Source organism: Silurus aristotelis, assembly GCF_946808225.1.
Source record: "Silurus aristotelis genome assembly, chromosome: 20".
Classification (NCBI taxonomy): Eukaryota; Metazoa; Chordata; class Actinopteri; order Siluriformes; family Siluridae; genus Silurus; species Silurus aristotelis.
This window is the reverse complement of record NC_139593.1, coordinates 19,623,862-19,637,238: the sequence shown is the minus strand read 5'-3', so window position 1 is coordinate 19,637,238 and position 13,377 is coordinate 19,623,862. Positions and strand designations below refer to the sequence as shown.

The 13,377-nt window shown below is 39.8% G+C and overlaps 1 protein-coding gene and 1 long non-coding RNA gene across 3 annotated transcripts in view; one reads left to right on the top strand and one right to left on the bottom strand.

Annotated features, from left to right (window-relative positions):
- LOC310715815 overlaps positions 1–13,377 on the bottom strand; it is a 121,957-nt gene that overhangs the window by 75,759 nt on the left and 32,821 nt on the right. The window lies entirely within an intron of this gene.
- gpc6a (glypican 6a) overlaps positions 1–13,377 on the top strand; it is a 168,785-nt gene that overhangs the window by 140,966 nt on the left and 14,442 nt on the right. The window contains exons 5-7 of one of the 2 annotated variants that reach the window (XM_083522379.1): positions 4,282–4,412; positions 4,825–4,962; positions 5,718–5,747. In XM_083522379.1, coding sequence (XP_083378505.1) covers positions 4,282–4,412; positions 4,825–4,962; positions 5,718–5,747 — 299 coding nt within the window. The remainder of the gene's footprint in view (positions 1–4,281; positions 4,413–4,824; positions 4,963–5,717; positions 5,748–13,377) is intronic. The other variant, XM_083522380.1, reaches the window with a different exon arrangement.

Below are 13,377 nucleotides of genomic sequence, written 5' to 3'. Positions count from 1 at the left end.
TTGACCCCACCCACCTCAACTACTAATATATTTTGACCCCACCCACCACAACTACACTGACAATCACTTATATATTTTAAACTCAACTAACCACAACCACTAATTAGTGCACTTAGGCTCCACCCACCACCACAACAAATAACCTTCTAACTTCATCCATTTCACACACTAGCAATTGCTTACTACACCCACTACACCTACTAATGAACTAATGTCCACTACACTTCAACACTAATTTGTGCTGACTCCACCCACCACACTCAATAAGAATTGCTAACTCCAACCACTTCACGTAGCAATTACTGTTTACTCCACCTACAAAACTTGATTTGTACTGACTTTACCCACCACACTTAGTAGTTATTGCTAACTTAACCCACTACAATTAGCGATTACTGTTAACCTCACCTACAACACTAATTTGCACTGACTCCACCCACCACACTCACTAGGAATTGCTAATTCCCCCCACTACACTTACGGATTACTGTTCACTCCACCTACAACACTAATTTGCACTGACTCCACCCACAACACTCACTAAGACTTGCTAACTCCACCCACTAAACTTAGTGATTACTGTTAACTTCAACACACATTTGTGCTGACCCCACCCACCACACTTAATAGGACTTGCTGACTCCTCCCACCACACACAGTAAGAATGCAGGATTCCATTCCCAATACTAATTACTTCTGCCTCCAGCCAGTCACGTGACTCCACATGCCCCATTCACTAATTACTAATGACTCCATTATTTACACCCACACATTATTGCAGACTCCACCTACCCATTATTTGCTGTTACTTCACCAGGGACAGCCATTTATTCCTCGTGCCTTCACCCACCTCCCTCACTAATCATTTCACCCAACTCTCAACTCCTCCCACCAATCAATTCACCTTGTTATTGAAATAAGGTTTAAACTGGAGCTCAGCCAAGTGTGAGAAAACCTCTTTTTCCCCCTCCGTAGGCACCCTCTTTAGTGTTTCAGTGCTTTCTATTTTCGACATCAAGTTAGAACTGATATTAAAAGCCACTTCAGATTCCATTTGGAGGTAAAACGTCAGACTCCGCCTGCACCTCGGATCAGAAAAGTAAAGGTTCGATGTGAACGCTGAAGTTTCAATTTCTGAAAATAAAGTAAAGAACGAAGAAACGTGTCCTAGTTTCCTCCTCCCTGCGGTACGCCGGTGATTCAGTCGCTCCGCACCGACGCACAGAATTACAAATAAAAAAAAAAAAAAAAAAACACCTTTGTTTGTCTTCTTTCTCAGACTCATCGGAGTTTAAAGTTTCTACAGGGAAAAAGTCACTAATGGATCTCATTACCGCAGGGTTCAAGGAGGAAGAATTCACCCTCCGGATGGGACGCCGGTCCATTCGCACCATTCGCACACTTCTTCACACCTAGGGGTGAACGAACATAGCCGATCTATCCTACTGTTTATTTTTGGATAATGAGACGAAACCACAAAAGCCTACTCGTAATAACCCGTAATGCCGAAGAAGACCCCGGAGACACCTCTAGAATATTTCCATTAAAAAAAAGAAAAAGAAAATCTCTGTGGGTGAATTTAAAAGGCAATAATATTGATCTGGGATTGGGAAAAGGGGGCGTGGCTTGGTTTAAATATGAGGACTGTTTTGGATTTGGATTAAGTTAGCTAGAAAAGTAATATTAAAGTAAAAAAAAAAAAAAAAATTTTTCAGTTTTTTTATGTTCAATTTTTCTTTTTTTTCAATTGTCAAATGTGCTTGTTTGTACTTTTTGTTAATTCGTTGTTTCTTTCTGTTCTTTTTGTTAACTGTCAAACTTTCTTTCTTTCTTTCTTTCTTTCTTTCTTTCTTTCTTTCTTTCTTTCTTTCTTTCTGTATGTATGTATGTATGTATGTATGTATGTATGTATGTATGTATGTATGTATGTTTTTTGTTAATTCTTTCTTTCTGTTCTTGCTTTTTTTCAGCTGTCAAACTGTCTTTCTTTCTTTCTTTCTTTAATTCTTTTTTTCTCTCTTTCTTTGAAAGAAGGAGAGGCTTTGACTAGAATCAGGAAGGGATAGAAAAAAAAAAAGCAGTTCAGAAATTCTTGTGTTGTGAAATGAGCCACAATTATTGGCACCCTTGGTATAGATGGGATTGAAGAAAAGGAAAAAAATTATAAGGAAACATTATATGTATACATTAATATGGATACATTTCTTCTTTCTTAACATATGAGTCCGAATTAATGGCACATTGCATTTGAATTATTTGGAAATGTACTTTTGCTTTCTTTAAATGTCTGATATTTTTGAAAACAAAGGTTTAATTACTTTTTTTAACCAATATAGCAATAATTCTGCAACCGACCACTGTGACGGCCAGCTGAAATGCTGGATTTTGTCAGTCATGGCAACTTTATTTAATAATCCCTATTAACCTACACACCTAGGGCAAGTTTTACATAAAGAAATTTCCGGGGCAGAAATTATGTACTTTGTTCTACATATTATTATTATTATTTTTTAAATCTCCAAAGACAAGAGAGGTGCCGCTATTGAGCCTAATGTGTTTTCCTCCATCGTTAAATCTCCCGAGTCTCTCTGACCTCTCCACGTTAATTGCGTTTGCTGTTATTTCATTTTTCCATTTTGCGCCTGACGCCTGCAGCCATTCGTCCCCCCCCCCATCCTCCCCTCCAACAGCACTCTCTCTTTCACTTCCTCTTTCAAAGCCCTAATTGACAATCAAGTCTTAAATCTTCCTTTCTCTCTCCCTCTCCATGTCTTTTCTCTCTTCTTTTGGCTGTAATGAAAGAGCGAGACACCTGCAGGCGGTTCTATCGTTCAGGAGTGGGCCTAAATGAAAAGATCAAACACTTTCATGCCACCCTCGTTCATCCAGAGTGCACTTGGATCGATAGTCTCACTCGGGCCGTGGTAATAGGTTCCCTATGAGCGCAAATTAATAACAGAGATTTAACGACTGAACTGAGCGAGAGCCGTGGCGTCCCTCCGCCCGATCGACTGCGGAGACGCAATGGGACGCATTCGGGTGAAGGGCGTGTTTCTCGCTCGTTAGCTCAAACGCACACTCACAAACACACATATATATTCACAGCACACGAGTTACGCCTCAGTAACAGGTTGCAGGATGACAGAATAGAGAACAGAGTGGGCGTGGCCTGTGCTGTAAGTGTACACATGTGTGATGTTGATCATGAACACTATCCAGTCTGGACAGGAAATCTGAAACGCTGTCAGGGGTGCGCTAACTAATGAGCCCTGAGCCGAAACCGCCACGTTCAAAAAGGAGAAAAAGGGCGATTCTTCTCTTTCGTTTTTTCTGTTCATTCGATCTTTTTTCAACAGAAAATGTATTTTGTTCATTTGTTCTTTCTTCCTTTTTTTCTTTCTTTCTTTCTTTCTTTCTTTCTTTCTTTCTTTCTTTCTTTCTTTCTTTCTTTCTTTCTTTCTTTTTTTTTCTTTCTTTCTTTCTTTCTTTCTTTCTTTCTTTCTTTCTTTCTTTCTTTCTTTCTTTCTTTCCTTCCTTCCTTCTTGTTAATTCTTTATTTTTTTAACTGTCAAAACTTTCTGACATTCTGTCTTTATTTCTTTGCTTCTTCAACAATCTCTCTCTCTCTCTCTCTCTCTCTCTCTCTCTCTCTCTCTCTCTCTCTCTCTCTCTCTCTCTCTCTCTCTCTCTCTCTCTCTCTCTCTCTCTCTCTCTCTCTCTCTCTCTCTCTCTCTCTCTCTCTCTCTCTGTCCAGCACTGTTTCATTTTCCTTACATTGTATTTGCTCACGTTGTTCATCATTTTAATGCTCTTTCTTCTTTACCATTTTCCCTGCAGACCTTCACTTCCTTCACCTCTTTATTTATTCATTCTTTTCTTTGTTTTTTCCATTCCCCAATCATATCTTTGTTCTACCTAGTGTTCTCTTTCTTTCTTTCTTTCTTTCTTTCTTTCTTTCTTTCTTTCTTTCTTTCTTTCTTTCTTTCTTTCTTTCTTTCTTTCTTTCTTTCTTTCTTTCTTTCTTTCTTTCTTCTGACTCACCTTCATTCTTTTTTCTCTGATTATCTTCTTTTTATTGCTGCTTTACTTTTTTTTTTTTACTTCTCATAAATTCTTTATCTCTTCTCTCTCACTTTTCCTATTTTTGTATATTTTAAAGGTTCTTGCAACGATGTCTACTTTATCCAGTAAATGCAAATATTTATATATGTGTGTGTGTGTGTGTGTGTGTGTGTGTGTGTGTGTGTGTGTGTGTGTGTGTGTGTGTGTGTGTGTGTGTAGACTCCATGCTCCTGGTAGCTGATAGGTTAAAGGGGCCGTTTAACATCGAGGCCGTGATGGAACCGATTGACTCCAAGATCTCTGAGGCCATCATGGCCATGCAGGCAAAAAGCACACAAATCTCTGCCAAGGTATATACACACACACACACACACACACACACACACACACACACACACACACACACACACACACACACACACACACAGTTTCTCTAAGACTTCTAATAACACTAATATTGATTATGCAACAGGTTTGACTATAGGCTGTGTCCCAAACCACAATGCTACTACTCATGCTACTCTGGCCATTGCCTAATTATGCCCCTAGCAACCTATTAATAGTTGTGCTGTAGATTTGAGACGTAGCCATAGTGCATAGCCACTTTTCATGGTTAGCAGTAAAGTCTTGCCTTTGTCTCAATATTTAGTGAAGTTGTTTGGGACACGACCCTCAACAATACACATACATATAATATACATACATGAAGGCTGTTACGGTGACCATGGTAACTGACTTTCTTGCTGTTGTTGTTGCGTTAAGGTGTTTAACGGCTGTGGTCCTCCCAAACCGGTTCGTTCTGGATCGGGTCGGAACACACGCGAGGTGTTTAATGCTCGCTTTAAACCATACAGCCTAGAAGACTCGCCTCCTATTGAGAGCACTGGCATCGATAGACTGGTGAGCAAGTCTCAATGTGTCTGTCTGTGTCTAAGTCTGTCTGCCTCTGAGTCTGTCTGTCTGTCTCTGAGTTAGTCTGTCTGTCTCTAAGCCTGTCTGTCTCTAATTCTGTCTGCTTCTGAGTCTGTCTGAGTTTGACTGTTTGTTTTTGAGTCTGTCAGTATCTGTCTTTCTGTTAGCTTCTGTGTCTGTCTGTCTGTCTGTCTGTCTGTCTGTCTGTCTGTCTGTCTATGAGTCTGTGTCAGCCACTGTGTTTGTCTGCCTCTGAGTCAGCCATTGTGTCTGTCTGTCTCTCTGTCTGTCTGTCTCTGAATCTGTCTGTCTATCTGTCAGTCTCTGAGCCTGCCTGCCTGTCTGTCTGTCTGTCTGTCTGTCTGTCTGTCTGTCTGTCTGTCTGTCTGTCTCTGTGTCAGCCTCTGTGCCTGTCTGTCTGTCTCTGAGTCTGTCTGTCTGTCTCTGAGTCTGTCTGTCAGCATCTTTGTCTGTCAGTCTGCCTTTCTTGGTGCTGTCTGTCACTGAGTCGGTCATCTCTTGTGTCTGTCTTTCACTGATTTTCTCATCTCTTGTGTCTGTCAGTCTGTGTGTGTGTGTGTGTGTGTGTGTGTGTGTGTGTGTGTGTGTGTGTGTGTGTGTGTGTTTGCTTGGCAGTTTGTCTGTTAGCTCTTGTGTCTGTCTATCAGTCTCTGTTTCTGTGTCTCTCTCTGTGTGTATGGACATGTCTCACTCTGTGTGTTGTTTCTCCCACTGCTTCCCAGAGGAGCGTCTGGAGAACAATGCAGGACAGCGTAAGCTGACAGTCTACCTACACTTTTACACACACACACACACACACACACACACACACACACACACACACACACACACACACACACACACACACACACAGTTGTATAATAGTCAGACACATTTAAACTACAGTGTGCTGGAGAGAGGCCTGAGTTCTTTTCTTTTCTTTCTTTCATTTCAGGGTTTTTGAGGTCTTTATGATATAAAACTCTAGGAACCCTATATTTAAGTACACTCCTTATTAGAGCCAACTTTTCACATTTGGAAAAGCGAAACAGCCAAAGCGAAGCGAGACAGATTTAATTTGATGAATTAAAACTGTTTGCTTACGTCGTATGCAAAATTTATTAAAAAGCAGCTGTACATCCAGGAAGGATCAGCTAAACCTGAACGTATTAATCTGTCATCATCCAGCTGCCTGAAGCCACTTCCTCAAACGCACACTTCACTAAAGGCCCACTTTCTTGTGCCCTACACACTACACAGGGGTAAATAAGAGTCGAGTACGACCTGGTCCTGTCTGAGAAACACGCTAATGGACGGAACCTACAGATGAACGCAGTTCTGTTTGTCAGATCTTTCCAGGAACATCAGTCCTGAGACCGAAACTCAGTACTCACTCTTTTAGGACATTAATTACAATGTCCAGATGTTGATCCAATCAAACACAGTCGTGTAACCTAGTGTACACTTCAGCTTTTTTCTCACTATTCTGCATTAAAAGTACAAGAGCAAAAAGGTTAATAAAATAAACAATGATTAATTAAATAAATGAATAATAAAAAAAAGAAAGAAAGAAAGAAAGAAAGAGCTAAATCTACTACTACTACTTATAATAATAATAATAATAATAATAATAATAATAATAATAATAATAATAACAATAATAATAACCACAAGTAAAATAAAAATAGGCAAATTAAAATAAAAAATAATTACAATTTAATAGAGGGAAAGAAAAATTCTATATACACTGAATCAATAAAATAAAAGATTGATTTAAAATCATTTTTTATATTTGTATTTATAATTTTTTAAATTATATATTTGTATTTGCATTTTGATGTAATATGGTAATTAAATGCACTAAATGGGTTTAGTTTTCACAAATATTCTTTTTTCACTAATAAATATTAAAATTTTCCTCAAAATGAAAATAAACGACTTGTTAGTTTTAAGAGTCCCATCTTATTTTCTCTTGTATATTTAGCGTTGCTCTTTAACAAAGAAAAAGTACTTATCCAATTACTTGATTAATCGCGGAATAATCGCTAGAATAGTCGATTACTAAAATAATCGATACCTACAGCCCTAAAATATATATTTTTTTAATTAAAAAAAGAAAACAATAATAAAAATAATAAGAATAAGATGGAGAAGGAGACGACACAGAAATATAATATTACATTTCCTTTTTTTTTATCTTCATTTTGCAGAAATTAAATTAAATGATATTAAGTTTCTTATATAAAAAATGAATCTGAGACACACGACCTCCTCTTCCTACACTAGAAAATCTTCATAACATCAGGCTTGAGTGAATGTAAAGGGACAATGTCACATTTTGTCTGAACTGCAGCTTTAAGGGTTCTTTCGTGATTAAAGTGAGAAGGGTCACTTTAAGCCATACAGGGATTGGATTGCAATATACTGGCCTTCGTTGTTGTTTTGTTGCCTTTTTTTGATGGGGATATCAAGCCCTGACCCGGCCACTCTAATCCCTCTCTCTAACTCTGACTCTAAATCTCTCTCTTTTTTTTATTTATGTATATTCTTTAATCCAAGCTGCTTTGAGACGAGAGCTCGTTTCGGATCGGATTGTGTTTTTATCCCGGATCACGCACTGCTCAAACTCCAACAGTGTTTTGCAGCAGTGCAGCAAGTAATCCTCGAGAGAAGAGAGAAAGTGAGAGAGAGAGATAGAGAGAGAGAGAAAAGACAGACGAGTGTGTGTGCACGAGTGCGTATTCTCCACCCGTTCTGCTGCGGTATTAAAGGTTTATTGATTCTTCCAGGACCGGGCTTGTCAGGCGTGTCCTCGCGGGCCTTTAGCGCAGACCCAATTCATCACGCCGTGCATGACCCGAGTCTGAATCGAGGTGTTCCAAATCCTGCGAGACTAACCCTCCAGTGCCCTAGAGTGATTTCTACACAGGGACATTGCACAAAACTGTTATTTTACTACATAAGGAACAACGGGGTCGATTTGGGACCGCGTCTGCATTTCAATACCGTTTTTCGACGCGCCCTTGTCGATTTACCCTAACGACTGAGAATTGTCGAGCGCCCAATACACAGGAGCAGGAGTATCTGCTGACTGATAATGTGAAGCCCCAGGCTAGGTGAAAAAAATAAAAAATAAAAAAGTCCTTGTTTGTGCACATATAAATTGCTCATTGAAAACTCAAATTGCAGCATTTGTGAAAGGTTGAAAAACTTGTTCGAAACTTGACTTCAATAAACTGAAAGTATTATATAGCGACAATGGTAGGCATTAGCGCGCCACTTTATCCAGCTAAAAGGCTAACTGAAGGACAGTGGTGCAGAACAAGGCTTGTTTTCCCAAAGTGCTGCTTTTTAGGACCCGAATCGAAACTTAGTGGCCCAGACTTTGTTTGCATTTCTCTAAATTGAAACAGAGTTCAGCCAAGCAGAGAGTACTTCAACCTAAAGGCTTCTTTTAACAAATGCTTCAGTACCCAAACTAAGGATTCTTCTGCCAAAAGTTTTTTTTTATTTATTTATTCATTTTTCTTTTAACACTCCTATCACAATAGGTTACTTTTGCTCAAAGAAAGACTTCATCCACCAGTTTTTTTATTTTGCTTAAGCAAAGTTTTCTTTTGCACCCAACTAAAGATCTTTTTGCCCAGTCCAAAGTTTCTCCAACCACTTATCAAATCAAATGATGTCCTTTCCAACAAATCTATGGCTTCTTCCACCACTTGTCCATCTTAACTGAGACCTTTTCACTCAAGCCAAAGCTTTTATTAATTTTTTACCACTTTTACACCATAATTATGTCCTTTCCACCCTAGAAATGGCTTCTCACACCAGTTCTCCCACCAGTTGTCCAGCATAACTGAGATCTTTCCGCTCAAGCCAAAGATTCTCTCACCACTCTTCACCACTCACCACCAACTCTCTTTACCACTCACTAGGTTTTTGGGTTTTTTTTTTTTTACATCAAAGCTTGGCTTCTTCAACCTAGACATAACTCACTGAAACTGACGGTTCTTCAAACAAAGCCCAGGTGCCCCTGACTTATCATAAGATTATTCTACCCAAACAAAGGCTTTCTTGGTCAATGTGACCATTTTTTCCCCAAACCAAACCAATGTTCTCCTTCTTATACCACTCATCCACCAAAGTTGGGGTTTAATCAGACTGTCTGACCAAACAAAGGCTCCTTATGCCAATAGAATAGTAGTTTTTTGTTCCTAATTCTACCCAAACTTAAACCAAAATCTAGGCTTCAACAGTCCAAACCAAGGCATTACATGTCTAAATCAATCTAAACTGAGTTTAGCCGAAGGGAGACCTTTCACCAAAACGGATAGATCGTCCACCCAAACCAACGATTCTTTCAGTTGTCTTCAACCCATTGTTAACTTTTACACCGATGAATCTTACAATCCCTAGTGTACAATTCGCAAGTGATTGCACAATTGCAGCGCCGCAAAACCAGAAACCCAAAACTAGGATTGCAGACGCGACATAAAGAAAGTCTGAGTGCCGATTCATTTAGTGCAAAGATCGCTCCCTGAAATGTCGTGGCTCTAAGTGCACTTGTAAAGCTCCCCCGTCATTTTGGGAGTTAAACAGCACTCGGGGTTTATAAAGCAGAATGCAATGAACTGTTTGGGTCTGACTGTTTGGGTCAGTGGTTTTTATCTGAGTGGAGCCATGCTGTATAATTATAATTACAGCTGAAATGCTCACTGAGTGTTTACTGTTCGCACACTGCCGGTCTCTCGGCCACAAATGTGTCCCACTAAACGAGGTTTATTACCCACCACATAAGTCCGCGTCTCCATATTTCAGCATTTCCACTTCGGTGTTTTTACTTCAGGCTAAACAAATAGATTGAGAGAATGCAGTCAAATCGATGAATTAATGAATGAATGCAACATTTTACAGGAGGTGGTTCTGGACAGAAAACCCCTATATCTAGACATTGAAAACATGGTGGATTTGAGATGGAGGCTTAAAAAAAGGTCCCACTAAGAACTGAGAGGCGTCACGGACTTGCAAAATAGTGCAAGTCCCAGCGTGAAGCAGTAACTAGGTCTCGAAATGAACACGATAGCCATTAACCGGAAGGGAAACTTGTTTCCGCAGGGTTGCCTTGAGTGTTTCATTTGATGCGTCTGATGTTTATTGTCCTTGTTGATGTCTATGAGCCACCATTAGTTGCTAGCTGATGCTAATGTCCTTCGCAAATGGCTTTATGCGCTTAGACGGGATGCCATTAAAGCGGCCGATCTCATTTACATTAGCGGTGACGGCTAACGAGGCTTTAACGACGCCAGACAGGGGAACGCCAACGGGACATTGATAAACCCGGAGATAAATCTGTTTACAGTGCGAGAAAGGCATGGGCAGGAATACGCACTTCTGGGGGGGTATTCCTGCCCATGTCCATGCCATGCCTTCTGATACTGATCAGATTCTATTTTTCAACGGTAGTATACTGTTTATTGCACTCATCATATCGTAAAGGAATCAGATTAGCATTAAGAATTTGAACATCACTTCACCAGCCCAGAAGGCATTTCTGTCCTTGTTTGTTTATTTATTAGTTTTCAGAATGCTGGAACTGGTTGTGTATTTTACAAATATATTCATGCAAAACAGTTGAGGAAGCTATATATCTTTTTACAGTAAGCTATTAGGATCCTAGCTACTAAGCACACTGACAACATATTATACTAGCTTAGAAGCTAGTAAGTAAATTTGACTTTTTCTTTTGTCTACCGTTGCAAAACTTGATCTTAAAAAAGCTGAGAAGCTAATCTTTGACTGGAATTTCTGACTGGAAATTGGTAGCCTTTTTTGCTATATACTGACAATATTTTATAATGAGTGCTTGGCCCCTGCATATCGCTGTTTTTTTTTTTTTTCTCTTACCTCTCTCTCATATTCTTTAGCGTCGTAAGAAATGAGCAGCGTGAGCTAAACACACAGAAGCATGAAGAACGAACCAGGAAGCTAAAGAAGTGCGAGCGTGCACGAGCGTTCAACTCATTACACTGTAATAAGAGCAGATCTGATCTCTCTCGTTAGCCAGTTAGCCTCATAGGGTGCTAACGGCGGAGGAACGCCACGTTTCATTTCAAAACACAACACAAAACTGCATGGGCTTTGCAACATAATGAGTTTTTTCATAATTTTGTCTGATAGACCGACATGGGATACGCTTTCAGATACGCTACCTCGGTGTGAATATTAAAAAAGAATCATTTAGAACAAATATGAATAATAAATTTGATAACTGAAGGTTAGGTCAATAAAATCTGATAAAAAAAAACATTTAAAGTTGTGTGTCTATATGGTTCTTTCTCAGGCAACAGAACAATGTTTTATGTAGGTGTGTTAAAACAGGATGTGATAGTGTTTGTGTACATGTGTGTGTGTGTATATATACAGTGAGGAAAATAAGTATTTGAACACCCTGCGATTTTGCAAGTTCTCCCACTTAGAAATCATGGAGGGGTCTGAAATTGTCATCGTAGGTGCATGTCCACTGTAAGAGACATAATCTAAGAAAAAATCCAGAAATCACAATATATGTTTTTTAAACTATTTATTTGTATGATACAGCCGCAAATAAGTATTTGAACACCTGTCTATCAGCTCGAATTCACCCTCAAAGGGTCTTTAAAATGTCCACCTCCACTACATTTATTATCCTAAAGTAGATGCACCTGTTTGAGGTCGTTAGCTGCATAAAGACACCTGTCCACCCCATACAATCAGTAAGAATCCAACTACTAACATGGCCAAGACCAAAGAGCTGTCCAAAGACACTAGAGACAAAATTGTACACCTCCACAAGGCTGGAAAGGGCTACGGGGAAATTGCCAAGCAGCTTGGTGAAAAAAAGGTCCACTGTTGGAGAAATCATTAGAAATTGGAAGGAGCTAAACATGACTGTCAATCTACCTCGGACTGGGGCTCCATGCAAGATCTCACCTCGTGGGGTCTCAATGATCCTAAGGAAGGTGAGAAATCAGCCCAGAACTACACAGGACCACCGTTTCCAAGGTTACTGTTGGTAATACACTAAGACGTCATGGTTTGAAATCATGCATGGCACGGACGGTTCCCCTGCTTAAACCAGCACATGTCCAGGCACGTCTTAAGTTTGCCAATGACAATTTGGATGATCCAGAGGAGTCATGGGAGAAAGTCATGTGGTCAGATGAGACCAAAATAGAACTTTTGGGTCATAATTCCACTAAACGTGTTTGGAGGAAGAAGAATGATGAGTACCATCCCAAGAACACCATCCCTACTGTGAAGCATGGGGGTGGTAGCATCATGCTTTGGGGGTGTTTTTCTGCACATGGGACAGGGCGACTGCACTGTATTAAGGAGAGGATGACCGGGGCCATGTATTGCGAGATTTTGGGGAACAACCTCCTTCCCTCAGTTAGAGCATTGAAGATGGGTCAAGGCTGGGTCTTCCAACATGACAATGACCTGAAGCACACAGCCAGGATAACCAAGGAGTGGCTCTGTAAGAAGCATATCAAGGTTCTGGCGTGGCCTAGCCAGTCTCCAGACCTAAACCCAATAGAGAATCTTTGGAGGGAGCTCAAACTCCGTGTTTCTCAGCGACAGGCCAGAAACCTGACTGATCTAGAGAAGATCTGTGTGGAGGAGTGGGCCAAAATCCCTCCTGCAGTGTGTGCAAACCTGGTGAAAAACTACAGAAAACGTTTGACCTCTGTAATTGCAAACAAAGGCTACTGTACCAAATATTAACATTGACTTACTCAGGTGTTCAAATGCTTATTTGCAGCTGTATCATACAAATAAATAGTAAAAAAATCATACATTGTGATTTCTGGATTTTTTTTTTTAGATTATGTCTCTCACAGTGAACATGCACCTACGATCACAATTTCAAAACCCCTCCATGATTTCTAAGTGGGAGAACTTGCAAAATAGCAGGGTGTTCAAATACTTATTTTCCTCACTGTGTATATATATATATATATATATATATATATATATATATGTATATATATGTCTGTGTGTGTGTGTGTGCTAGCACGGTTTCTGACCTCTCGGAGCGAAATCGTTCTGTTACCCATGAATAATAAATCACTCGCCGCCTTCAAAGCCAAAAGCTAAACTCCCTCCTGCAAAGCTAACATGGCTAATCACACAGCAGCATACCATTTCTCTCACAGTTGCACTTTCATTGTGTGTTTCTGCAAGAAGAAAAAAAAAATGAGACTTATATTCTACAAGAATACATGTTTGGGAGTGGAAAATGATCTCTCTGACAGCTCACTCCGAATCCTAAATAAGGCCGAACTTGTGGGTGTTCCGTGAGCGCTCGATGCTAACAACATAAATGCAGGGAAAATAAAAGTTTTTAGCTTTTTTTTTTCTTTT